The sequence below is a fragment of the Crotalus tigris genome, unplaced genomic scaffold, assembly GCF_016545835.1.
Source record: "Crotalus tigris isolate CLP2741 ecotype Arizona unplaced genomic scaffold, ASM1654583v1 scf7180000017947.1575755, whole genome shotgun sequence".
Classification (NCBI taxonomy): domain Eukaryota; kingdom Metazoa; phylum Chordata; class Lepidosauria; order Squamata; family Viperidae; genus Crotalus; species Crotalus tigris.
In genome coordinates, this window is record NW_024096739.1 from 288,699 (window position 1) to 315,776 (window position 27,078).

The window sequence follows — 27,078 nt, forward strand, 5'->3', positions numbered from 1 at the left end:
CATATATCAAGATGTGATTGTGTTTATATCTAAGGCAGAAATGTATTAATTGGGCATTCGTGCCAGCATTCAACAGAATTACAGAATAACAGTGTTCAAAGGAACCTTGGAGGTCTTCTATTCCAACCCCCTACTCAAGCAGGAGACTCAGTACTATTTTAGACAAATATTTGTCCAATTCTACTTAAAAGTGATGGAGCACCCACAATTTCTGAAAGCAAGTCATTCCACTGATTAATTTCTCCTTATTTCTAGGTTGGTTTTCTCCTTGATTCGTTTCCATCCATTGCTTTTTGTTTTGACTTCAAGATAATGAGCATCTCAGTGTTTTGGGGTTAAAATAAATGTTGTTTTCTATCAAATGTCACCAGCCATCAAAATAGAAACCTCTCAAAAGGAGGGCCTCTAAATTTGGGTTTTGTGTCACCGTTGCTCCTGCAACTAACATGTCAAGCTTATTTTATAAGCAGCTATTATTACCACATGAATCTTAAATGGGCTTTTAAAGTAGAAATTATCACAGCGCCCTGTTTGTTTTGAGTCAATGGCAACCAAAACCAAAACCAAAGAGTAGACACATCCTATGTAAGAGAATATATAATACTCCTTATAATTGCCTATAAAGTGCACAATCTGGTCTTATTGGTCTGGATCTTGGAGCAGATGAGGATGGAAATCTAAAATATATGAAGGGCAACATATAGCTTTCTAATAGAATATAACATGTGCACAATGCATATGATCTGTAACTAAAGACAATATCTGAAAAGCAGTGGTGTGCAGATTGGTCTATAAGCTGGCTGGCAAATAGTTACTGTATTAGAGTTCCCAGTTTACAAAAGTATCCACAGAGGGTGAATGATGGCAAATATGAATCAAGTATTATGCTATTGCAACACTTGTTTATCATTTTTGAAAAAAAATATCAGATGGAATAGTGTGAACTTGTTTGGGATAAAACTAGGTTTTGCTTGTTTGTAGCATAGCATTCTGATTAAAATGCACCTAAACTGACTGGCACTGTAGTTAACATTAGGAGAGAATACTGCAGGGGCCAAGAATTAAGCCTGGTAATTTAATCTATACCTTTCTTATTAAAGTGTTAAATAAAAGCTTCACTGACCAAAGCTATGATGGGCAGCAGAGTTCCATATTTAAGGAACCATTTATGAAAAACCATGTAACATTGAAGGCTATAATTTGGAATGTAATGTAAGAGGAGTAAATGGCAAAGAGCATGAATTAACAAATGAAACGAAAGAAAGAAAAATATATTGTATTTTGAGTGTCTGAGGAAACTAAGGAAGGTGATTTGATCTTACAGAGCAGAATTAATGAATATATTTAATTATCAAAAAGATAAATTATATATTAGAAAGTATAAATTGGTGACATCTAGATTGAAGTGGCTGTCTACGATATGAACTGATGGATGGAAACGAGATTACAGGAACACCTGATTCAGTTGTAGTACGGATGTATTCTTACAATAGATAATAAATTGGATGATGTCCAAGATCACTTTCAACTGTTACATTTTGATATGATTCATTTGGAGATCCAAAAAGAATGAGGGTTAGTTGGCATCAACTGTGTTTTTAAAAAGTGTGTTTTGAATATGTAGCGTAAGCATGATTTTATCATACTGTATGTAAGCAAGACAAAAGGCATTATTGCTTATGATGAAAGGACACAAAGGCAATGAATTGTTCTGAATGTGGGACAAAACCATATCTTAGTAGTGTCAAGTGTCAACCTGGGGAGCATGGAAGATGAAAGAAATGAAGGAAAAAGAGAATTGTGGGATGAAAGGGTATACATCCTCTGCCAAAAAAAAAAAAGTTAGAAAGTCAGTTACTTCCCAATGAATTGAATAGAAAGTGCACATAAGGAAAAAGATTTTGTAATTTGTTCAGAACAGAGTGCTACAGAAGTGTGTAGATGATAAAATAACTATAAAATAAGAGAAAAATAGTTGCAAATATAGTCAAAGACCAAAAAAAAGTTAAAACTCAGAACTGAATACATTCTTTGGAAGTAGATGAAAGGACAGGACAAAGAGCTGGGTGGAATTAAAATAAATACCGGTATGAAATGGCAAAATGTACAAACTGTCGGGGAATTGCTAAGAGTACTTGACAAAGTTCTGACTGAAAGATTTTAAGAGGTGATAAAGTGGATATCTGGGGAAGCAAAGTGTGGATTTATGCTAGGCTTGTTGTGTGCAGATTCAAGAATGTGATTCATCTGGTTGCTCCCAATACTTCTTGGAGGAAAGTTACAGCATTCTGGAATGGACTTTACTCAGAATAGTCCTGACTATTGTGAGAAGCAGCATCACAGTCAGATATTTTGTAACACATGTTAAATTAGGTGATGTAAACTTGATGGCATTTTCACTATCTTTAGGAGTAAAGTTGAATGAATCATTCCCATTTTTAAAATGTCCTTAGTCTTCAAAGGTGGTTGAAGTTGGGTTTGGAATCAGTTACCCAAGTTCAAAATAAAGTCCTGCTGCTGTGCCCAATATTTTACTGTGTGTCCGAGATAGTAAGGCGGCATAACTTCCAAAGATTGTGGCAAAAATATGCCTACGCACTGTGAAGTCCTTAGCTTTTACATGCTATGTAAACAATATTTCTCACACAAAACATGCCAATGTTAAATTTCCTCTCCTCAAATTCTGAGAATGAACTTACTCTGTGTACAGAAACTCGGGTGTTCTAACAAATCAGATGCCAAGCTGCTACATTTTAAATTAACATATATTTTACTATCTCAATCACAGCAATCTCATACAGCAAGTTACACATAAAAATATATTTAGCATAATATCACATTTTTCTGAACTACAGGTATTTCATTATATGTATATACATTGGACTGTTTCATTAAAAGCAAGATAGTTAATCCCTGCTAGGTTCACTGTATAAATTACGTGGCATCACAGTTTTTAGTTAGTGTTATGTGAATAACAACATGGTATCCAAAACAAGAGAAAATTAAAAACTATATAGTATAGCAGCCAGCTAATAACAGCCATGATGCTTTAAAAGGTTAAAGAGAAACTCAATACAACAAAATAAACTATACAGGCAGATTCTTTAGAAAGACTAGATTTGTTTTAAATTTGACATTATATACACATTGTATCTACAGGTATATTAATATACACCGATAAAAGCCCATCTATAATTTTGAAAACCTTAATAACTCACATAAGCAATGATTCTATTAAGCTTTCTTGTTGGTGGGAAATAAAATAAAATAGAATGTAGAAAGCCATTTTGATCATCCTTTTTTTCGGATTTTCTTGAGCGTATATCCTTGTTTTGATATTATTTTGCTGCTGGCAACTTTCTGTAACAATCATTTGAAGATGTCATTAACGACAAAAAATATCAACAAACGTACAAATATATATTGAATCCCCTTTGAATTGCTGCCCACCCTTGCTAATCTTCTTCCCACCAACCCCTCCCTGCACACTGATAATGTAATCACTGGCCATTCATATAAGTTTAATCACATAAAAGGTGAAAGGATTATATTCTTACAAATCCTAGAATCAACAACCATGCTCTTAAAATGTACAGTTTTAGGTCAAGGATAATGTTCCACAAAACTCAGAATTCAATGCAATGGCATAAAAAGGCTACATAAATGTTAGAGTGATATCTTGATACACTTTGGAACTAGATCAAATTATGCATTTAAATCTACCTCCAGGACAGAGAAACCTTAATGGCTGGCAACAGCATTAACTCCTCTCACTTTTTTTTAATATAACCAAATTGCAGTGGAGTGCAGCTATGCAGAGTGTATGTAAACTATTCCCAGAAATGTGAATGAGAGACAGCATAAGTAAATGTGTGTGCACTCAACTCTTTCGAATATTGAGTTTAAAGAAAGGTGAAGTTATGTATCCAAATGTTTCTGATTCAGGAAGCAGAATTTCATCCAGTTGGATGGAATAAAGAAAACTGATTTATAGAAACAAGTCTCTATAACAATGGTAATATGCTGCGGGTCAGATAAAGTACAAAGTAAAATGTTATCTGAAAAAATAACCCAGAGACTTCAATTACATGATCTTACCCATTTTCAAAAGACCACATACTGAAAATATTTATTAAAATAAACTACTTCCAAATTATTTACAGTAAAAATAAGAATCTGATACATGTGCAACAGAAGAATCATCGTTGATTATTAGAAAACAGAGCACTCCAGGCATAATGTAACACATACAAAGTGACATCTTTTGAATACTAGAACAGTCAAACAAGAAGATGTTTTGGCAATGTGGACAATAAGATAAACACTCGGTTTAAAATCTAATGCATATATTGGAAAGTCTGCAAAATGACAACATCCATGATATCTCTACTGGAGCCCAGGAAATGTATGTAAACTTCATTTAAAAAAAATGAGTGTGGAGGGGACGAAGTAAGAGCAAACATACGTGTGAATGTTTTGTATAAACTACAAACAACTTTACAATGATCTGAATTGTTCTTCTGGTTGTTAGGTTGCCCCTTTATTCTGGTGCTATGTTACATAAATGAGGCAAAACCAGCAATAAAAGAACTATGACTTTTTTTTAGCAAAAGAAAGTAAATTAATTGCCTGGTTCTGAAAAAACAAACCAACAAAAAGAAGTGCTTCTCTAACTCATCTAAATGGAAAAGCAACTAAAAGTTGCCTAAAAAGAGTAGCAGCATCAGTTACACTACAAACCTGTATAAAACCACATCATCGGGATTGGCACCTATGCTGTATATACTATTAATAGGGCATATCTGTTTCTCTTCTCTTAAAAGTTTGCTAAAATACTTATCAGCATATTTGTGTTTTTAGCCCTTTTACCCCAAAATAAAGGATTCTGAAAAAATATTTTTTTAAAAAAAATTATCTATAAACCAGGTGCGAGAGCGGATTTGATTTGTAGTTTAGTTGATTGTTTGGCAGAAACCTGTGAACCTCACTTTTTCGACAACAGGGATCATAATTGTAAGCGTTGAGGCAAGTATCACAGGAAACTTTAGAACAATAAGTGCATGTGTTGGTAGCTCCTGAACGGTTGCAAAAACCACAGCGAGAAGAACCCAAAGCTTTGGATTTCGAACTGTGAGATGCTCGCTCTTGAGTCTGTAACATGTATTGTGGCTTTTCCCTTCCAGAAGATCCAGACGTATTTTCACCTGAAAGTGATTTGAGTGAATAGTTGCTTTGTTTTATTGCTGGATATTCTTGTCTGCAGATGAGCACATTGTCACATTTTTGGCAAATGGAGGTGCCACAAGATAATCCGCAATTTTGGCACTTAAGGGAAGAGGTCTCTTTGGCTAGATGTGCACGCTTATGGTAACTTGGATTGGCATAATTTTTGAGCAGCCATACATCATGTTTAGAAGACTCTTGTCTTTTAAACATGCTTCTAGAATCAGGGTCAGTATATAAATCTAAATCATCTTGAGGGGAATAGTAAGTACCAAACGGCATACCTGTTCTTAATATGCCATTGGTGTGGGATGAAATTGGCAAATATTCCTCAGTACATCCATCTAGAGAACTTGACATGGCTAGGAGGGATGGTGATGGTCGAATTATTTCATCTCTAATATCATCTTCAGTATCAACCAAAATGGGCTCTTTCCGGAAACTCAATGATGCCATCAAAGGTGGCTTCTTACTATCCAAATAATTATCATACGTGTCCACTGATTTAGAAGGCTTGCTAACTTTGGGTTTGAAATAATCTTTAGAGCCTCTTTCACTGGCAGATTTCTGAAGTACCATTCGTGACATGGAAGTGTTTAGATTCTCTTTGCATTCAGCACGGCGTTTCAAGGCATCTGAACAGCCACGAACATCATCATTGCTATTTTTTCTCTCCTTTACAATGTCAAGTTCAGAATAACCTTTTTCCTTCACCTGCAAGTGAATTTCAATCAACTGTTCACATTCTGTTTTGGCCAGAAACAGTTCAAATGATACCATCTTGACTTGAAAGGTATCAACCAGGTCTTTGAGCTTATACATAGTTCCAAGTTCTTGAACGTATCCCATCAAGTTTAATATCTGTTTTATATCCTCATCAGATAATGTAGACTTTACATAATAAACAAAAGGTCCTGTATAAGTCTAAAAAAAGGGAAGAGAAAATATTTATACATATATTAATGAAGTCAAATATAATTTTGACATATATTATATATATAAACACTTCAAGAGATCTCTTAGACTATAAAGATTTCTTGGGCACTATCCAAAAGAACTATATTGATAAACTATTAAACTTAATATTAATCAAATATTAAGCCATATTAATTTATATCACAGTACATCAATATCAATAATATGATAATCAACCTCAATAATTGGTAAATTGGGTTGCAGATTCAAACTGAAGCCAAACTTTATCAGTTAAGAGCAATAAAGCATTCTGGAACAGAACGCTGTTTCAGAAAATTCTTGGGAGTGAGTAAATGGAATAACTAGAGATTTTTTTGCTTCTATTATTTTTTATCAGAACCAGAGGTTGCTTAAAGCTTTTCTATAATGGACACTGAAATTCGAAGAACATTTGACAACAGGAGTTGAAACTTTACTCATTTAGCAACCATAACTGGGCTCAGCAACTCGATCATTAAGCAAAGCAGTTGCAAAGTGAAACTTCATCTGTTTATGATCTTATTTCACTTTTCTGTCACTTTATAGATCTGCAAAGGTCATAAATCCGAGGATTGGTCATAAAGTCACTTTCTTAACCACTGAAATTGAGAACAATTGCTAAACAAGACATTTTCTAAAGAAAAATTACCTGTATTACTAGAAGTAGAAATATAACATCAGCTTAGATTTTGGAGACTCAGGCCCAAGATAGGGTGGTTTATCAACTTCAGTGTTATAAAAGTCTTTTAGTAGGGACAGAAAACCTGTGATACTCCTTCATCACTAACAAGGGTGGTTGGGATTGCTATGAATTGAAGCCCATCAGTATCTAAAGGGCCATAGGAATTTTTTAATCTCTCCTTTACATGGAAGGATCAGAATACCATTCATTCAATTTTACTTCCATGTAAATGTCAGCATTACCAGGAAAATCTGGGATAAAAACATCTGTGTTTCCCTTGAGAACGTATTGTAGTCCACTTTTTAAAATCTTTGATGAAATATTTCTGCCAAAGAACTAACAGGAGAACATTACCAAATGTTCATATGTCAAATTATATTTCTCATCTGCATCTTATTTTTAAAGCATTTTCATTTCCTTTTTAGAAAAGAACAAAGAAAATAAGAAGTCAGCAAAAAGGATAGATAGCATGTATCCGAATTTACAACCCAAATGTTGAAGATGTGGAAATTTAGATGCAACTTATTTTCATATTTGGTGGACTTGTAAAGATATTAAAGCTTTTTGGATTAAGATTTGGTGGAATATTCAAAAGATTTTTAAGAAAAACATAAAGTTTACTCCGCAATTATTTTTCTTGGGTATTATTGTAGATTTGGATGTTAAAGAAACTAATTTGATGTTGAACTTTATAACTGCTGCAAGATTATTGGTGGGACAATATTGGAAGAAAAACTTATTGCCTACTTTGGAAGAATGGATACTTAAAGTGTCTAATTTAGCAGAAATGGCGAAAATCTCCGCCTATTTGAAGGATCATTCACAAGAAAGATATATTATGGTTTGGAGAAGATGGATTGATTATATTCAGAAGAAGTATGAAACTGAAAAGTATTATCTTGCTTTTGAATAGATTTTAGATAATTATTAATAGTATTAATGGTATTATTATTTTTGTCTTAATTTGTTAATATTTGTTTTGAGAAGGAGTTAAAGTGTATTATGGTTTTGATTGATAGTTTAGTTGGTTTATGTTAGCTAGAGTAAGTTTGTTTATTTGTTATCCTGTAATCAGCTCTGGGAAGTGGGGGAGGGGATGGGTGGGTTTATATTGTAATTTGTAAAACTTTTAATAAAAAAAAAAGGATAGATAGCGCAATGCCTTGGTAATATGAAGATTACCATGGAAGATTCTTCAGAAATTTCCAAGAAATTCAAGCATACTATACTTCGTTTCCCAGATATGATATATTTGTACAGGCTTACCTTTATATTTTTGAATTCCTTCTTCCAAGGGTAAAGAAAAAGATTAATTCCAACTGATTCTAGCACTTCGAATGCATTCTGGAGTGAATGCAGACTTGAAGCTCTCAAGGATCGAAGTGAATTTTCAGCAATTTCATAAAACTTAATTAACCGGAATCTATAAAAGGGATCAATCTTGGGAAAGCAGAGTAAAGCTGAAGCTGCCATTTGTAGATTGGTAACTGGGCACAGCTTTCTGTCAGAGGTATCCAATTTAGATTCATGGAACTGGATATATTTCCTAAATACTTCGTCTTTGTATTTTGTATCCATCTGGAGTTGGATTTAAGCACGCTCGTGGGCGGCTATCTCATCTCATTCATGGCTCTCTTGAAGCCCACTGATCAAACAGGCAATGTAAGGCTGCAGTGGAATAGATTCTAAAAGAAAAAAAACAAATTACATCATAGTTTCATTTAAATTTCATCAAAAGTATTTTCAACTATTTTTTCTGTCCTATAGAACTAAAGCTTTTTTGAGGATTCCTTTCATTTCAGACTTAAGTATTTCACATGAATCAGCAGAAAGAAAGAATGCTGATTTTTTGATCTGGGCCTAAGGGGTTCTCCAGTACTATTGTTGATTGCACTAAGATACCTGATTTTAATTTCATACAGATAAAATAGAATGAGAAGATATTTCAGAAAGGCAGAAAGGCCTAATTATATAGCACATAGTGGGTTCAAAATGTTTATTCTTAGCATGTCAATTCTAAACTGTATTAAGAGCTGAGGTGGCGCAGCAGTTAGAGTGCAGTACTGCAGGCCACTTTAGCTGACTGTGTTCAGCAGGTCAGCGGTTCAGATCTCACCGGCTCAAGGTTGACTCAGCCTTCCATCCTTCCGGGGTAGGTAAAATGAGGACCCAGATTGTTGGGGGCAATGTAAATATATATATATATATATATATATATATATATATATATATATATATATATATATATATACATTGCTTACTGGTGTACACTGCTTAGAGAGTGCTTGTACTTAAAGCAGTATATAAGTCTCATAAATAATAAATAATAATAATAATAATATTTTTACTAATCATTGCAACTCTGGGGAAAAAAAAACCTTTGTTATCCTCAGTAGGGGTAGATACAAAATTTGTCATTTTGAGGCAAGCGTACCAAATTTGTACTTCCCAATTATATATGCAAATTGAATATACCACTATGCCACAGTCAGAATTATATGAATTTTGTGATGCAATGTGTAATGGCATATGAACCCACATACATTAGGAAATGCTCTCCGTAAAGATGTCCTTTTTGTAAATGTGCATGCAAATTTGTTTATATTAGGCAAATGTTCATACTTCTACAATATAGAGGAACTGAAGGTTGCAAAAATGAAAAAAAAAACCTATTAAAAATGAACAAGACATGTTTCACATCCCTAATCTTTAAGCAATCCAATAAACCTTTCTTGTTCTCTTTTGAGATACAGAGAGCCGCAGCTAGTCTAATCTGGATAACAAAGTTACTTATAGGTGTTATGCAGATTTTCCCCACCTTCATCTACCTATTCAAAAAATCGCACTGTACATTGGTTTTAAGAAATATTCTATGGGATCCTGTTTTCTAAGAACTGTTTAACATGGAAAAATGTTGTTTGGTACAATACAGAATGGCCAATATTTAAAATACCGATGCGGTGTAAAAAAAACCCAAATGTATGGTTATAAGATAGTAGATACTAGCTAATAGCTTTATATATAGCTATCACTAAGTTTTTTTCCAAACATGGTTTACCTGATTGTATTAAAATAAGTACCTACAAAAAGAATGATTACATCTTGAAAGCTATTTGAAGAGAAAAAAATCCAAGCATCCATACAAATCACAATTCTTTCCTGTCCTTTCATTGGAAACAAATCCCATTCCTTCAGTGTGATCACTGCTAAGTGAAATTGCATCAGGTTAGACCACAGTTGTAATACAACTCACAAATGACATAAGATAATTAAATTGCAAATGAATATTAACGATTATCACCTTTATATCCTGCTACAATTGTATACACTCTCAGTGACTGACAATGTGAAAACAATAGCAATACAAATAAAAAAATAGAAAAAATAGTAAAACATGAAATAGCATACAATTCAGGTAGGATGAGGAATAAGCCTTAAAATATCCTCTGGAAAAGGTGTTTTCAAGAGATTCTGGAAGGTGACTAGATTTGGGGCCAAATGCATTTCTCATGACAGAACCATTCCAGAGGGTCAGTCCAATGACAGAAAAACAGTGCCTTTGGGCCTCAGCATCCCTGATCACATGAAAAGGAAGGGAAGGGTAGGGGCAACTACATTGTGAAATAACAACAGTAAGAACTACAGAATAATAGGTTGACTCAGCCTTCCATCCTTCCGAGGTCGTTAAAAGGACCCAGATTGTTGGGGGCACTATGCTGACTCCATAAACTGCTTAGAGAGGGCTGTAAAGCACTGTGAAGCGGTATATAAGTCTAAGCGCTATTGCTATAATGCAGTATGTTTTAAAGGATCAAGACAGGCTTTATAACATTTTAAAAGCCTACAGTTCAAATCTTATTTGATTTGAATTGTTCTATTTTGACTAGACTAGTTTTTATCATAGGTGGGGCAATTTTATCACACCCACACAGAAATCTCACAAAGTTCAACAGGAATTAGTCCAAGATAACCGCCTTTAAAAACTGAAACCTTACACCTGATTAAAAATCTTGAATAAATACTTTTGTTTAAATTGCTTGTATTTTTTTTATCTCACTTCTCATCAACAGTCTCTAGACTTATCATCATTCAGATGTATCATTTATAATGTCTCTACCACTGGGCAGAAACTTGAAACTGATCACAATAGGATTACTCAATAGGTTTAAAAGATAGACATTAAAAAGGTTCCTCCATCCCAGAACATAAACACACCCACAAAAATGTTCCCCATTTAAGAAGCATACCCTTTCCCAATATATGGCTGCACAAATAACAGTGGAGGCTCCTTTTTAATGAAGAGTTTATTAGCTGCAATATATCTTCACTCATCCGGCGTCCAAGCACGGAATCAAACTGAACAATGAAAACTGTGATTAGGAATTAATGAGAAAAAGGCTCCCTTATTTCAGTACTTTTTTCCATTCACCTTAACCTACATCACATAGAAGCTGCAGCTATTATGGATGGCAAGCAATGCTTCTCACCCGCCATCTGTAGTGGTCTCCCTTTTTATTACATCTCTGTAAAAACCAAAAGAGCGACTATAAAACTCAGACGGGGAGCCAATATGGTATTTATTCACTGGCCCACCAGACCCCCTTCTGGACCTCTCACCGCTGGGCAGCTGAGGAAGAATAGGCTCTCGCAAACATCTAGCTCTCTTCCTTGGGGATACACGGAGCCAAACCAATCCGCAACCCCAACCAGCAGCCACATCCAATGACGCTCAAGGCGAACCTACCCTTGAGTAAAGCCTAGGACCCGACCTCCTGCTTAGCTGAGCCTCTGACTTCCCTCTTCGCTTTGAGCCCACCGACTCTTCGCCTCCCCCACCATGCAAACTGCGGGAATCCGGCAGCAACAGCCCACCTAAAACCACCGACCAGCAACCGCCTTCGACACTGGCCAGACCGGAAGACACTCAGGACCCGGAAGAACAATCTCTTCTGCTTCGCTCTCGTTCGCTCTCTCTCTCTCTCTCCCGCCCCCCGGCCTTCTACAGAAACCCGGAAATGGGATTCGTCTTCGTGTCTTGCCGCTGACGCCTTTTTGCTGAGGGCGCAGGCGCAATTTCCCAGGGCTCACAGAGATACTGACACGGATGACGCGTGTGTAGGTGCATGCATATGATTTCAGGGTCTATGGAGATTCTCAGTCATTGGGACTATGATTTTCAGTTTGCGCTCGCTCTAATGTATTTGCTTTCCAAGCTGAAAGGATGGAAACTGTTGACTATCCAAGACAATAAAAATGCATTGTCGCCTACGTTCCTGAGAGCTTCCTAAATCTGCCTATAAGAGGAGCAGATAAGAACTTCAATTTTCAGCAACTCTAGCTAGAATGGCCAGTTAAAAAGGATTCTGGGACACGAACTCATTTCCTGTGGTCTTCTCCAACTTGATGCTCCAGCTGTCTTGAGAATTGCAGTCTAACATCTGATAGTACAAGTTGGAAGAAAAAGTTACTGGTGGGAAAATGACTACGCTGAGGATATATTTTGAACAGGGGGACGAATGACAATGTGCATTGTGATTTTACTGTGCAAAGTGTTTATTACTTCCATCTGATGTTGGAACCATGAAAAATACAGGTTTGTGTCAGAATGCACATTTTGTCATTTTTTATTATCATGGTTTGCACTTATGGTAAGGGATAAGCCAACCATATTGTGGGAACCCAGTGTGAATTAATCTTTAGAGGGTTGTGCAAATTAAGAGAAAAATACACAATGTAATTACTGGATTGGATATACATAAGGGGTTATGTATGTGTGTGTGTGTGTATATATATATATATATATATATATATCCATATGGTATTTTTAACCTACTGTAACCTCAAATGAAAGCCCTCAAATGCAATTCTGCTGCTACGGAAGCTTCTTGAGATGCACTTTGACAATATACCTTACAGTACTGATTAAAATGCCATCCTCTCTTCAGTCCTGTTTTGGAATCATGGTGAATAGAATGCTTTTTATATTTCTCAGTGCCTTCGGTAATGGTCTTCCCTTGCAATTGTTCTCTATCAAAAGGATTATTTTACAAACCATTATAGAAATGTACCCAAATACATGTGGTCAATGTATGGGTGTGTGGAAGGAGGGCTATTTCATTCTTGGAGCACTGGAAATATTCAGTGAGGGGCCAGCTTGATAGAGTAATACTGATGTTCTTTACGCCTGGCCATTTTCTAGTTTGGATTGAGTAGTGATTGGCTGACAGTACTTTCTATGAGTTTCATACAGGCTGAAATTATTGGAGAGCTACAGATGGTAAGGACAATATGAAGGAATTAAATATTGGTTTCACAACCTAAATCTCAATCTCTGTAGTTTATCCATAGTAGTTCAGAGGCAACAGCCGAATTTGGGGAGAAAAGAGGATATATTTGTTTCAATACAATCAAAATTCTGTTACATAAATGAAAAATGTGAGAAAGCAATCCCATTAATGTTTATATTCTTGCATCAGAAGGTGCAAAGATTTAGTCCTTAGAATAGATCAATTGACAGATGTTACCATTCTACACAAAATACTTCAAACCCCACATGAGTAACAACATAAATAAAATATTAACACATTATCCATTTCTTAAGCTGATATCAAGAAAACATCCAACAACCCTTTTGGATATTTTAAGTGCTGTTTTCCCTGAGGCCAGAGACAAATGCTGAATATTTAGATAATCTCTAAGAATGTCCGAAGAGAGGTAAGTCCATTTTAGCATTTTAATACTGAGAAAAATTGTTCTGTTTTTAAGGGGTTTTTTACAATACTTGTCCCCGGCCTAGTTCTTCCTAGATGTGTTGAACTTCCACCAATCCCAACCAGCAAGCCCATGCTAAATGTGAAAGATGGGAACTGAAGTCCAATGCATTGAGAGAATACATGGCTGGAGTAAAGGTATTTACCCGCTTTGTTCTGGCTCTACCTCAATGCTTGAGATTAGTGGCCTGAGGATGTATATGCCATTCTGCTTTGAATCATCCACGTTGTAACTCTTGAATATTCCCTCTGCTTATGACTGTCAGAAGTAAGTCTTCATCCTGGTTCATCCAAGCTGGGATAAATAAGCAACATAGCGACTGCTTTGGGAAGGTTACAGTTTATTGAAGAAGCAGAAAGATGGTCCTTTCAAGAAAGAGCAGTTGAGCACATGGGCAGTAGGTTTTTATATCCTCTGTGAACATATTTAGGGTTTTTATATCCCCTCTAGCCTTGTTTGGAATAATTTCCTGTTCCTGTGGCATGAACCTTGAGGCTATTTCTGAGTGTTTGTCTAGGCCTTGATATCTGTGGTTTAATCCTATTATCATATCCTGCTTCCCAGGTGATGGGGCTAATGAATCCTAGAGTTTGGGTGGGGCATGCAAATTTTCTCTTTGTCTTCTTGAGTGCTCTGGCTTCAACTCTCTGATGGTTTTACATCTGCATTTGTATGGGGCTAACTCTTGCTTGGAGCAGAGATAGATTTAAAAAATCCTTTTGAGGAAAAAAGTATTTTTCTGCCCTTTTAATATTTCCTTCTCTGGGCTAACTTCCCTCATGACCTGTAGCCCATAGGTTCCTGAGGTTCTACCACTACCTACCTCTCTCACACAGAGACACACAGTCGTGAGAGTTGGTCTTGTTTTGTATATTTGCCTGTTGCTTAATCAAGAATCCTACTATTGAATGGTTGCATCGCATCTCATTAAACTATCATGGTTTGTTGAATGAGCTACATTTGCTAATACAGAAGCTCACTGAATCGAACTTAGACCCTCTCCGTCCGTTCTGTCTTACAAGGTTCGCATCTCTGTCACGCCCCCGCCCCAGCTTTTAGCCTGTCTTGATTTCTAACCACCCGCGCGTCGCTCTCCCCACCTCCGCCTTGACGTCAAACGAGCCCTTCTAGGCGTGCGCCTGCGCATTTTTCCGTTGTCGCGCGTGATGGGCGTGGCCGAACTTGATCTGGCCCTTTTAGGCCGCCGTCGTTGCATGTGCTGTAGTTTCGCGGTAGTTCTTCTGTGAGACTGCCAGAGTGGCTTCGCGGAAGTCATTCTGGAAGATGGCGTTGGCCGAAGCGAATGCTCGGTTGCCGGAGGGTGCGACTGGGGAGCGAGTGGATCCGCTTTCTCGCTTCACTTGCCCGGTGTGCCTGGAGGTGTTTGAGAGCCCCGTGCGAGCGCCTTGCGGTCATATGTGAGTATGGAGAGAGGCGGAAGCCAGGCCACCTCAGAGAGGTGGGAGATAACTGGGTAACCATAGCAACGGAGGGTGGTTGGTCCGAATTGAGGTTGAGTCGGAGCTCACTTGTGTGAGGAACAAAGCGGGTGGAAAAACTTTACCCCAGCTTGCTCTTCTCCCAATACATGGACCTCAGTCCCCATCTTCCACATCTAGCATGGGCTTGCTGGGCTTGGAGTTGGTGGAAGTTCGGCGCCTCTAGGAAGAGCTAGGCCTGGGACAAGTGTTGTAAAAAGCCCCTTAAAAGCAGAACAATTTTAAATTGATCCTCTACGTTTTTCTAACCGGATGGTCCCAGATTTTGCCCCTTCTATGTTTTTTTTTCCTTTTTATCAACTTAGGTAATAAAATAATAAGCTGTGCAAAACGTTAACCCATTGCAGCCCCATTAATCTCCCTTTAGATATTATTGTAGCATCCGAACTTTCAAGAATTGCAGCCTGGTGGTTGCGGGGGCAGGGCTATTAATACGATTTTATAAAACGAAAGTGAAATGAAGTTGTGGGCAGAATCCAAGGGAAGCTTGAATCCGTAGGAGGGATTTTTGCTCATGTAATCTTAAACACTGCCGATAATGTTTTTACCAGAATTTCAGTGCAAAATTTTAAAAGTGAGGGAGTTCAATCCTTGGGTCACTCCACTGAAATTCTGTAATGGGACTCTTTTTTTGAGATAAAAATAAATAGGTTAAAGAACAAACCGGATTGAATAAATTTGAGAGAGAGACTGCTGTCAGTGGGGCATTTGTTTCTGCTAAGTTTTACTGTAGCTCATAATCATAAATGAGAGTCTACAAGAGTTTTACTTTATCTGATCATTATGCTTTTGTAGCATTCAAAATATCTATTTTCTGTTTACATCTGGCTGGGGCTTCCATTGTTAACCATTAGGAACAGAAAAGATACTACAAATAAGTCTGCAGGAAGCTAAATACCAATTCATCTTTTTTGGAAGACAAAATCCCAATGAAAGGACATTTAAAAAGAAAGGAAAAGTAATATATCTATGATTAGTCATACCTTCCTCTGATTTAGGTGTGACTGAATGCAATTTAGAGAAAGCGTAAAGATTGAATAGGGATTGAATAGAATCTATTTAAAAATTCTTGATGAATTCAGCAAACACTTTTGCTATATAATTAATTCTTGTTTGTAGTGAAGCCTTGGAATTTGAATGGCCTAATATAGTAGCACTGTGGTAGAAATGAAGTAAAATAAGTAGTACTAGTTTTGGATTTATCATATTTTATCTAAGCATATTTTGGTCATTAAGACAGAATTGATATGCACAGCCTATATTAGGATATTTGAAGCATTTAGGAACTGACAAGACAAATAGTTCATCCTTGTATATTTCTGAGATGATAATATCTGAATCTTTCAAAGAGGTGGCATCTATTTTTACAGCTATGGAAATGACCAGCTGCCAGTTGAGATGAGGTATTGTTTTTTCTTTCTCCTGTATGCAGTTTTTTTTTGTTAATATGTGTACAGTATGGCCATGGTCATAAATATTTTCATGTGAGGGGTTGGAAACTACATCTTGTTCCAGGCCTTCACAACTCTTTCTTGAACGCTGCATATTACCAAATATTATCAGCTATACATTAATATTGTCCTCAGAACTTTGCTTAACTGGAGCAACAGCTAAGATCGTTTTCATCTTTATTGGTAATTTCTAAATTGCATCCAAATGATATAACCGCAGGTACTTCAGGAATTTAACATTCTTCTTCTCTCTTCTATAATTTGATTTTAGGTATACAGGGATTGAGCGTGTATCTATTTTATCTTTCCTTACCTGGTTAATTATATTCATTTGCAATGTTTTAACATTTATGACTTTGTAATTGTCTCTGAACCTGGTTGCTGGATGGATTAGAAGATAACTTCTATTGCAGTACCAAGCATGGGAGTTTCTACTTCAAACCTATTAGATATATGCATTCTTAATAAATTTTATGCTGAGCTATTTTGTTTAAATAGCTCCATCCTGCTAAAAAACAGGATCCAGTTCTTGCTATTGTATAATACTATTGTAACAAGATTTCATCTTTGAACGTATTTATATCTTACAGTGCACAGTTAAGTATACTGCTCTCATTAAGCTGTAAGCAAATTTTATGGATACTTAAAATAGTAATTTTATTTACTATTTTGTTAAAAGATGTTTTTCCCCATTTAAGATTACATTGTAGTGCATTGATACATTGCTGAGGTATGCTTATCAATTATTTTATTTTATTGGGGGAATGGAAGGGAATTAGTACATGCCTGTATTTTTAATCAATGAAAGTTCATATGTATATTTTTCTGTGTTAGCTTTTGCACACCATGCATTCAGGAATGTCTTAAGCCTAAAAAGCCCGTTTGTGGAGTTTGCCGTAGTACTCTGGCTCATGGCAGCAGAGCTCTGGATTTGGAAAAGCAAATTGAAATGACAGAGGCTACTTGCAATGGCTGCAATCAAAAAGTATGAAAAACTGACCTATATTTATTACTACATAGAATGAATAATGATGCAAATAAATATACTGATACTCTGTCCTGATAAGCAATTGTTGTTTTTACAGAATTCAAAAAAGACTGTGATGGGGAAGAGCCAATTCAAATCTTTGATGGAAATGCCAAAAGGGGACTTAATTTCTTCCATTGCCTGTACTGGAAATGCATTAGAAATAAAATGTATTAGAAATAAAAATTTGCAGACTTTGTCATAAGACCAATCAGTTATGTAACCAATATAGAATCAGCAGACCTTGCCACAATAGACAGTTGTGGTTGTGTTTGGTAACATCAGTGTGAAAGTGATGAAAATGTTATGCAAATCCTTATGTCACTTTTTACTTTTTCTTTAGGAAAGGAAATGTTTGTAGAAAGTATTGGTCTAATGTGCCCTTAGCTATGTTTTTTCAGTTACCTAATGTAAAATGTATGTGGATATGGTATTAAGGAACCATAGAATTATGGAAATGACCTTAGAAGACCTTTCATCCAAACCCTGAATTAATGCAGGCTCCACTATAGCAGACGTCAAACTCGTGAATTCACGTGATGTCACACAACGTATCAGAGCTTTTTCCCCATTGCCGGCAATGGGGTGAGTGCGGTTTCCTGGTGACGCGTCCGGCCCATGGGCTGGCAGTTTGACACCCCTGCACTATAGCATCTCTTCTATAGCTTCTATTTGAAAATCTTCAGTGAAAGTTAATAGACTTAATACGGCAGCTTTTTCCACTAATAGTTTATGCAGTCAAGTTTCTCCTCACATGTAGCATGAACAAACATCTTGGATTTTTTTTTAATCCAATAATTCTGGTCCTGCTCTCTTGACAGCAAAGACTGTCCATTACTTTGCAACCAATAGATGTCAGCTAATTTTCAGATATTTGAAGACTGCTGTTGTATATAACCTCATCTGGCTCTTCCCAGTTCCTTTAACTGCACTTTGTAGGACTTGATTTTCAGATTCCTTACCATCTTTGAACTTGCACAGTCCTTTCCAAATTGTGATGCTGTGGGTTTTTTTCTCTCTCCAAAGCAGCTGATATCTTAGATGTTGGTATTTTGGGGCTGTTTTGAGCTACTGTTTTTTCATGAGTAGAAATACCTTTTGAGTTGCCTTATTTCATGAAGCAACTGTTGTAAAAAGAGTTTTGCAATTAAAAGCTCAGTTAATAATTTTCAGTTCAGGGAATAATAAGGGTACTCTTAATATACTATACCCTAATCTATGAAATTTGTGGGAATTCATAGCTTATTTGGCTGTATATGATTTCAGTAATTGATTCAGTGTCTATTTAAGGCAAATTTTAGAAATATCCCTATATTTCTAAACATATAAATATAAGTCTCCATGGCATTGAATATTTGTAAATAAATTGAGATACTGTGAATGTCTTAATTTTTACTTGTAAATATTAATAAATATTCCCTGATTGAAATTTTGGTACATCAAAAATTTGCTTAAATATTTTTAAAGCAAATTATGGAAAATTCAGTGGGAAATATGAGATTTGGGAGTTAATTGTTTCCTGCTTACTAAGCACACAATTATTTAAAAAATGTTAAAAGCAAATAGAAATAATGAAAAGCTGAAGAATATTAAAACATGTACCATAACATTTTGGACATTTGCTTATAATGTGCAGCATTATTGAGAACCTGTCACCATGAAAAATTTAAATTAGATAAGTTGATGTTTTGGCTAGTTGACTGCTCTTTGCCTAATAGAAGAACAAAAATGTAATTTGCCATATAAGAGTAGTAGTAGTAGTAGTAGTAGTAGTAGTAGTAGTAGTAGTAGTAATAATAATAGCCTTCCAGAGAATGAAAGATAAGAAAGGACTGTGCTCAAGTGAGCAAGGTGTCAGTTTTCAGCGTTGCTGGCATGTTACATATTAATTTAGCCTGTTCTCATCTATAATTATACATTATAATTTGTATTGTGTCTTACTCAAATCGTCCCATACAGTCCTCTGAATATATTTCACGTTTAAGTTAAGAAATACTGTGAAAAGTGAATATTTTGTTACATTTTCTGTACAGATGTATCTTTCAAAGCTGCGAAGTCATGCAGCTGCTTGTTCGAAGTACCAGAATTACATAATGGAAGGTGTTAAAGCTGTGACTAAAGAACCACTACAGAATATCAGGTAATCTTGATGAATTACAGCATGCCTATTCATAAAGTTTAAATTGTGTGCTGGTATTTATCTTGAACAAAGATAAACAGAGAAAAATCTGTAAATAAAGAATATTTGTTTCTTCTTTTTTTCTCATCTGAACCCTTACCGCCAACCACTCTTCATTTGAATAGCAACAAAAGATGGGAAGTGGTTTGATGATTGTGCAGCTGTCATTCCCCCAAAACTTGCTACCTTATAATTCATGGCCTACTTGCTGTTTTTCCCTCTGAAAGTTTATATAAGATCACCAGGTTTAATTCTGAAAATGTTCTTCAAAAGAACCTCTAGTTTTTAACACCTGTACTCCAGAATGCTATGTAAGGTATGAGTTAATTGCTTTTGTGAGCAACCTGAGAAATTTTATATAGCCATTGCTCACTTTAAGGCTTTTTTTATATCAGGCTCCCGTGGGGGTGGGAGTGGGTTTAGGAGAACTATAAATCTGTTTGTGACACTCTTCTTACCATAATTGCCATCAGTCCTCTTTCTCAGACAAGTTAACTTTTGCTTTGATCAAATTAAGAAGCAGTAATCTTTTACAGCAAAGGAAAAAAGTTTTTGATGTATTCATGAATTCTTCTTTAATATTTTGCTTTATGTACTTTTTTCTAAACCATAAAGGCCTTTTTTGTGTATTCCTGCAGGAGTGTTCCCAATAGATTTACATTTCCTTGCCCTTATTGCAATGAAAAAAATCTGGACCAAGAAGGACTGGTAGAACACTGCAAAAACTTTCACAGCAATGATACAAAGCGAGTGGTAATTAATGCTTTTTTCATAGTCTGATTCAGAGATGAACAATCCATAGGTTGCATTCAGTCCCCCAGCATCCCATTTTCACTCCCTAAAGTTGGTTGGGGCTAAAAAAATCAGCCTTTTTTGGTTTGGGAAACTCTTAAGAAGTGAAACAGATGCCTTAAACTTTGCAAAGATTTATGGTTGCCATTTCGCTCCATAGAATCTTCTAATCCTCCCCCAAATCAAGCTGACATTTTAAGATATGGCGGGGTTAAGTGACAAAATTGCTGTGTGCAGCCTTTTAAGGCACCCATTTTCACCCTTAAAAACCCATACATCCAAAACCAGATTTTTTTAAAGTGCTCCTTTCTCTAGCAGTGTCATAACATTACCAGCCATGACATTTACAGGCCAAAAATCAGATCTTGGCTTTCTAGGAGAAATTGTGCATTAGGGAAAATTATGTTATTGTCTCAGAGGTTTTCTTGAGTTATGTTTAGTCTTTTTTCATGATAAGGCTGTTTTTTTTTAAATTCATATAGAAAGTATTCAAATATTTGAAGCCTTTCAAGTAGGGAATTAATAATCTCAGAGCAAAATTTTTATTCTTGAAAAATGAATTCAGAATATGTTCACAGAGGAGCAACATGATTTCCTAAATATGTTGAATTTTATTTCAAAAAACATTTAGGGAATTCGCCACCCAAATACTTATTTGGGATATTTGATGAGATGAGAAAAGATAGTTCATACTATCTTTGTGCCTGATGAAAATGAACTAGAAATGTATACAACTTACAATTCAGAGATGGAACTTTCTGAGGCGTCTAGAAAACTCTTTTTTTTCTTTTGGATTATATCTGCTTCTCCATTTTAGGAATAGTTTGTTAGTTTTCTGGAAATACCAATTGTCCTTCTTGTGGAGTGGCCAGATGGTCTGGAGAAATGGAGCATTGGAGGAATCTTGATCTCTATAATGCAACATGCTGAGGAAAAATGGAGTTAATATTGGGAGAATTTAGTTTTACTTTCAAGGGCAGAACCTCTTTTAATCTAAGGAACTTCTGTAGTCTACTTGCTGATAGACATGGTTTAGAATGCATGGCAATGATATACCAACTTTTCCAGGTTTGTCCAATCTGTGTATCAATGCCCTGGGGAGATCCACACTACAGAAGTGCTAACTTCATGGAACATCTTCAGCGACGCCATCAATTTTCATATGATACTTTTGTGGTAAGTTATAATTGGGCTCTTTGTCTATTACACAAAAACCTAAAGCAGCAAAATACCTTTTAACTTCTGAGTAATCTTGTTCTATCAATTTGAAAATAGACTGCTTTTTAAAAATATGGCTTGTCATAATTCAGCCAGTATAACAAATACCTAGTGAGAAAGACCCTGAGCCTTTCTAAATTTTTATTTAGATAATAAATTGATGGCAGAAGCTCAAGTAAAGCACTTGTTTATTTGTTTGTCTTTCATGCTACTCCAGTCAAACTTCCTTTGAGCAGCTGTGATTGGTTCCTGGATTAGGCAAAATTGCTCCACTGATGCATATTTATGTCTTCTGTATTTAGGATTATGATGCTGATGAAGATGATATGATGGCCCAAGTCCTATTGCGTTCCTTGAGGGATCAATGAAAAAAGCAAGAAGTATTCTTAATACTTGGCTTCCATTGGTGAGAAAAGACTACAGAATGACTTCCTCCAAGATACTTTGGCACACATAAACTTAAACTGAAGGCTCTCCCATGGTTTTTATTCCTGTCTTCAAATTTCTAATTTTGCTTTTTTCTAATGGACTTTCTGTTGAAGCTCATCTTCGCCAAGGTCTGTTTTTCTTACTCATTTCTGGATATATATTTTTTTCATATATCTGTTTCAGTTCTGAATCCTTGCAGTCAGGAGACTACAAATATTTCTAATGTATTAGCACCTTTATTTTAATTAGTGCTATTATATTGTTTGACATGGATCATCAGTTAGAAGCCCAGGTTTCCTAAATACTTAGAAACTCTGGTTATTAGATTCAGATATCGGTCCAGATACAGGATTTTATTTCTAATAAATTAGGATTTGATACCTACTTTTCAAAGCTGGATTTGGTATCAGCCTTCAGCAATATATAAATCCCTAGTTGGAAATTCTTATATAGTAAGCCATTGGGTTTTTTTTTTCTTGAGTGTTAAGAGTGATGTTTATCTTAATACATATTTTGACTCTGAACATTTATGCAGAGTTGAGATAGAGACTATGAAGAGATCATTGTATGGTTCCTGAAAGATGAACAATTCAAGGTTAATATTTCATTTCCAGCTTCCTGAAGCTGACTACATCTTTATATATTTCTACCTCTATGCCTAGAATTCAGAACAATCTGATAGCAACAATAGTGCAGACTTTAACATCTGGTTCTTTAGGTATAACAAATATTAAAGCCTCTTATGTTTTGTGAAAACTCTGCTGTTTAATGCAGAAATTTGTTCATAAGTGAGGCTTCCATGCAGACCATAAATATTTCATGTACTTAACAAATCATGCCATACAAATTGACACATCCTGAATTCAGAGGCTGCTATGAATCTTGTCATACAGGTTAATTCCAGTTTTGATTCTCCTACATGGTCTTGAATTTTTGAAGATAATTGGTTTTATTTTGCTCATGTGTTGATTGAGGCCAAATATGGCAAACAGGGATAATACAAACTAGTCCTGATATATCTATGTTTTCAGTAGGAAATGAAACTATTTGTAAAGATCTGTGTCTTTACAATGGAGTTACAGACTGACTATATGTACCTGGGAGCCCCGATCTTGAGACAAAATGTGTGTACGTATTGCTTCACTGCCTACAGAGGAGAAGTTGCAGGTGGATTTCTACTCCATCACGTTTACTGAGAATACTAATAAATGGAATAAGATTGCTGTGGTGAAGAGACTTAAAGATTTTGATGGGATTTGGTGATTGCTTTTGAATGTATTACAGTGTTTGGAGATTAGTCCCAAATAATTTAATTTTTTTATTTTAGAGCGGCACAAGCAAGACATGTTCAGAATGAAAAACTACAATGCCCATAAGTGGCAAATACATGTAAGACCTGAGCTAGATAATGGATGCTTTTGTTATATAATTAAATGTGTTCAAGGGCAGCTTTTTGCACTAAGTAGATGTGATGCTGACCTTGAGTGTACATTGACCAGAAAAAGATTGATTCATACACATTTGACTCAGAAGTCATATGGTATTGATCTGAAGCTTAAATGTGTGAGAAAGACCTTCTGGAAGACGATTCCTTTAAATTTAGTTGATGGCCTAGAGCCAATAATGACATAGCACATCTGGGTGTCTTGATTTAACTGCCAACTGTTCATGCTGCCTTCTAGAAAGAACTGCTTAATTTATGCTTCAGCACTGACTAAAGTCTTTGGTGGCTAGGATTTTGGGAGTTTCCACTGGATCATTTAGTGATTGTTCTGGTGAGGTTGTCCAAGAAATAAAGAGTGGCTGGGTTTATCATGGGCTTCTTCAAGTTACCTCTTCCAACAGCTGACCTTTGTGCGCTCCTCCCCATCTTGGAATGACTCCTGAAGGAGCCAGAAGGGAAAGCTGACCATATATAGATGCCCCAAAGTGCCTTCTGCATGCATGTGAGCTCCTTGGGTCCAGGCCATTGTCTTTCAGTATTTGAGCAAGTAGAAACGTTTCTGCCAGTCACTTGCGGAATTCACAGGAGCAAGATTTCCTAATCCTTGAAAGTACTTTTTTTTTCCCCTTGTATTCTAAGTGCACTTCTAGTGTTTTAACAAGAATTTTAGGAGTTCAAATTTGTCTTTTAAATAAATTAACTTAGTTGATAAAATGTACAGAAATTTTGTTCCTTGTTATAGAAGTTCCAAAGTTGTCATTTGAACTAGATTAATAAACTGAATAGTAAATTACATTCTCCCAGCTTTTGCCCTATCCCTTCTGTTTACTGTGAAGTGATGCTAGCATATAATGGGATTGAATACAGCAATCATTTTTAACTAAATCTACTTCAGTATTGCCCCACTTATAGATTCTACTGTGCAGCTGCAAAGTGGATCAGCATAAATTAAACTGGTTAGTTTGGATGAAACCTGTACTTCAGCAGAACAATTCACTGAATGCATACCTGAACTTCCCAAGGATGTATTAATGATATGGAATGATGTATCATTTTCTGAAGACACAATGCACTCACACAACACTTTTCTCAGCTTCTCTTTGGGAAAATGCCACAAGGATAAGAGGAAACAGAGGGATGCAATTTTGTGACTCATGGTTCCAACCAATTCGTTTTCACTGGGCTTACTAGGAACTTGTCTTCCAAAATGAATGGCAAAATATTACAAATGGCAGAGCTTTTGTAGAGTTCAGTGATTTTTCCTAGATTTTTTTTTCTCTCTTGGAAGCTACAAGTGTTCTCTCCAATTAACCCACAGTTAATTGTTTGGAGGAATCTGCCAAATGTGAAAGAATGTGTCATTGTTGACTGGGAAATGCCGGCTGTTACCTTTGCCGTTCTTTATTCCACCATACCATCCATCCTATTGCATTTGCTGTTATCTTTTCCAATTCTGTCGAAAGTAAAGGTTCTGAAATTATCTTGAATTCACTAACTTTTGTCCCCTTATTTAGAAATGGGCAATAAATAAAGGAGAATGTTTGTACCTCAGAGCTGAAATGAGGAGTCCTTGGTGCTCTCTGAGCTTGGTTGTTTTCTGGCAGACACCTTATTATCCAAATTAGGTAACAACATCAAATTCTGCAAAAATCCCTATGCAGAAAAGATTCCTTTCTAATGGAAAAAGTTTTCAAACTTTCTTAATGTCAATTCCACCCTCAGTAATGATAATAGGATTACTACCAACCCATCTAACTATCCCAAGATTGAAGTTCCCTCATATTCTTTTCCTCTATTTAATTTGAAAGTGAGGAACCATGAAGCCTAAGGAGATATTGTTGAATAGTGATAGAACATCACAGGTATTCTTAGATAGTCTTTTAACTTCACTGAAGTTATTTGGGAAAAGTACATTCATCAACTTTTAATGAGAATTTGTACTGCTTAATTGCACATTCTATAACTGGTGGAAAGAATTGGCCAGCTTTCTCATTTAGCATAATTCCTAATTGGAACTGCCTGTATTGGTCATATTTCAGTGTGTGTCTGATTTTATAGCCACAATCCTTCAAATTCCCAGGACATTTATGATGTTGAGATTAGATTCCCATCTTCCAATAACTAAGTAGCAAAAGGAGATGCCCGGACTGAAATTTGGTGAACATTAAGGTGTCCATTCCATTGGTATATGTAGTTCCTCTCCCCTTTGTGCTCTGAATCTGGGAGCATTCTAGAGCACTACTGCAGAGGATTAGTGGGGGAAGAGAAAGTGCAATAATAACTGAAGTCTGTCTCTGGGTTTACTTCATGAAGTTAGGACCTATTTGTGTAATTTATATAAAAATAGCATCTATTGCAATAAACTTCTGTTCCTCCAAATCAAATGCCGCAACAATAAAAATATTAAGATACCCAAGGTTTTTTTCTTTTATGCTTGGTACAGTTGCCATTTTTTTGAACATCTCTCTTATTTTGTTGTCATATTAAAAAAAAACACATCTAAACAGAAGAAGCGCTCTTGCAATTCTTTAGAACTGTAGTCAGTTGTATAGTGTTTTGTGTATCATGATTGTTGTCTTCTTGGCATTGTGTTTGTTCAACAATATTTGTTTAATAAAACTGAAATGTCCCAAAAAAGGGATCTAACCACAGCTGCAGTCATTCCTATATCATGGATCATGCTGATAAATATTTGAATGATCCTCATATGATATTTTCTTTATCTTCCTTTTATTCTGTTTCTATAGCAATTGTTTGTATTTAACCCAAGTTAGTATAGGTTCAGAAGCCAAAAGTGACATTCAGTAATCTAGTGCAGTGGTTCTCAACCTTTTTAATGCCGCGACCCCCAACCGGTCGTAAGTCGAGGACTAAACCAATTGTAAGTCGAGGACTACCAAACTGGTTGTAAGTCGAGGACTTTCCCTGCCCGGGAGCACCGCACATGCCGAGGCGTAGCTGGCAAGCGGCAGAGACGGAGCAGGCCGACCACCGGCTGGGCCACCAGCTGACCCAGCCCAAGGGAGATAAGGCACCCGCCGGAAAAGGGGAAGAAAATGGCGGACAGCCTTGCTTGGCGACCCCCGTGAAATGGTCGATCGACCCCAAATGGGGTCGCGACCCATAGGTTGAGAACTGCTGATCTACTGTGATGTGATACTTAACATTCATGTTCGGGTCCAACTGTTGGGATTACTTTGGACCTGTTGCTATTCTTTTGCCTTTCTCATGAAGTATTGCAGAGAAAAATTGGAGGAGGGAATGCTATTTTACTGCTGAAGGGGATATACCTCTTATAAATACATGAAAATAGTGGATTGGGAGGTAGACTTCATACTTGGGAACTACTGAGCTGCAAGTAATTACACAATCCTGCTGCGTAAGGAACTCCTGAGGTTAGAAGATCAAA

General features: G+C 36.2%; 2 protein-coding genes across 5 annotated transcripts; one reads left to right on the plus strand and one right to left on the minus strand.

Annotated features, from left to right (window-relative positions):
- Positions 1 to 2,747: 2,747 nt before the first annotated feature.
- SPATA2 (spermatogenesis associated 2) lies at positions 2,748 to 11,853 on the minus strand. 2 transcript variants are annotated; one of them, XM_039345249.1, is made up of 3 exons: positions 11,732 to 11,853; positions 8,126 to 8,544; positions 2,748 to 6,147 (listed from the first exon to the last, which is right to left on the minus strand). In XM_039345249.1, the coding sequence occupies exons 2-3, from the start codon at positions 8,435 to 8,437 to the stop codon at positions 4,912 to 4,914; spliced, it is 1,548 nt and encodes a 515-aa protein (XP_039201183.1). In that variant the 5' UTR covers positions 8,438 to 8,544; positions 11,732 to 11,853; the 3' UTR covers positions 2,748 to 4,911. The 2 variants fall into 2 exon arrangements, with proteins under 2 accessions (XP_039201183.1, XP_039201182.1); XM_039345248.1 differs by having other exon boundaries at positions 11,604 to 11,811.
- A 130-nt stretch (positions 11,854 to 11,983) lies between these two features.
- On the plus strand, positions 11,984 to 26,320 carry RNF114 (ring finger protein 114). 3 transcript variants are annotated; one of them, XM_039345251.1, is made up of 7 exons: positions 11,984 to 12,452; positions 13,461 to 13,573; positions 17,415 to 17,565; positions 19,641 to 19,747; positions 20,425 to 20,539; positions 21,647 to 21,754; positions 22,099 to 26,320. In XM_039345251.1, exons 2-7 carry the CDS (start codon positions 13,560 to 13,562, stop codon positions 22,162 to 22,164), a joined length of 561 nt encoding a protein of 186 aa, XP_039201185.1. In that variant the 5' UTR covers positions 11,984 to 12,452; positions 13,461 to 13,559; the 3' UTR covers positions 22,165 to 26,320. The 3 variants fall into 3 exon arrangements, 2 of the variants coding, with proteins under 2 accessions (XP_039201185.1, XP_039201184.1); XR_005556925.1 differs by lacking the exons at positions 11,984 to 12,452; positions 13,461 to 13,573 and adding an exon at positions 14,265 to 15,048 and having other exon boundaries at positions 22,099 to 22,353; positions 23,260 to 26,320; XM_039345250.1 differs by lacking the exons at positions 11,984 to 12,452; positions 13,461 to 13,573 and adding an exon at positions 14,265 to 15,048.
- Positions 26,321 to 27,078: the final 758 nt, after the last annotated feature.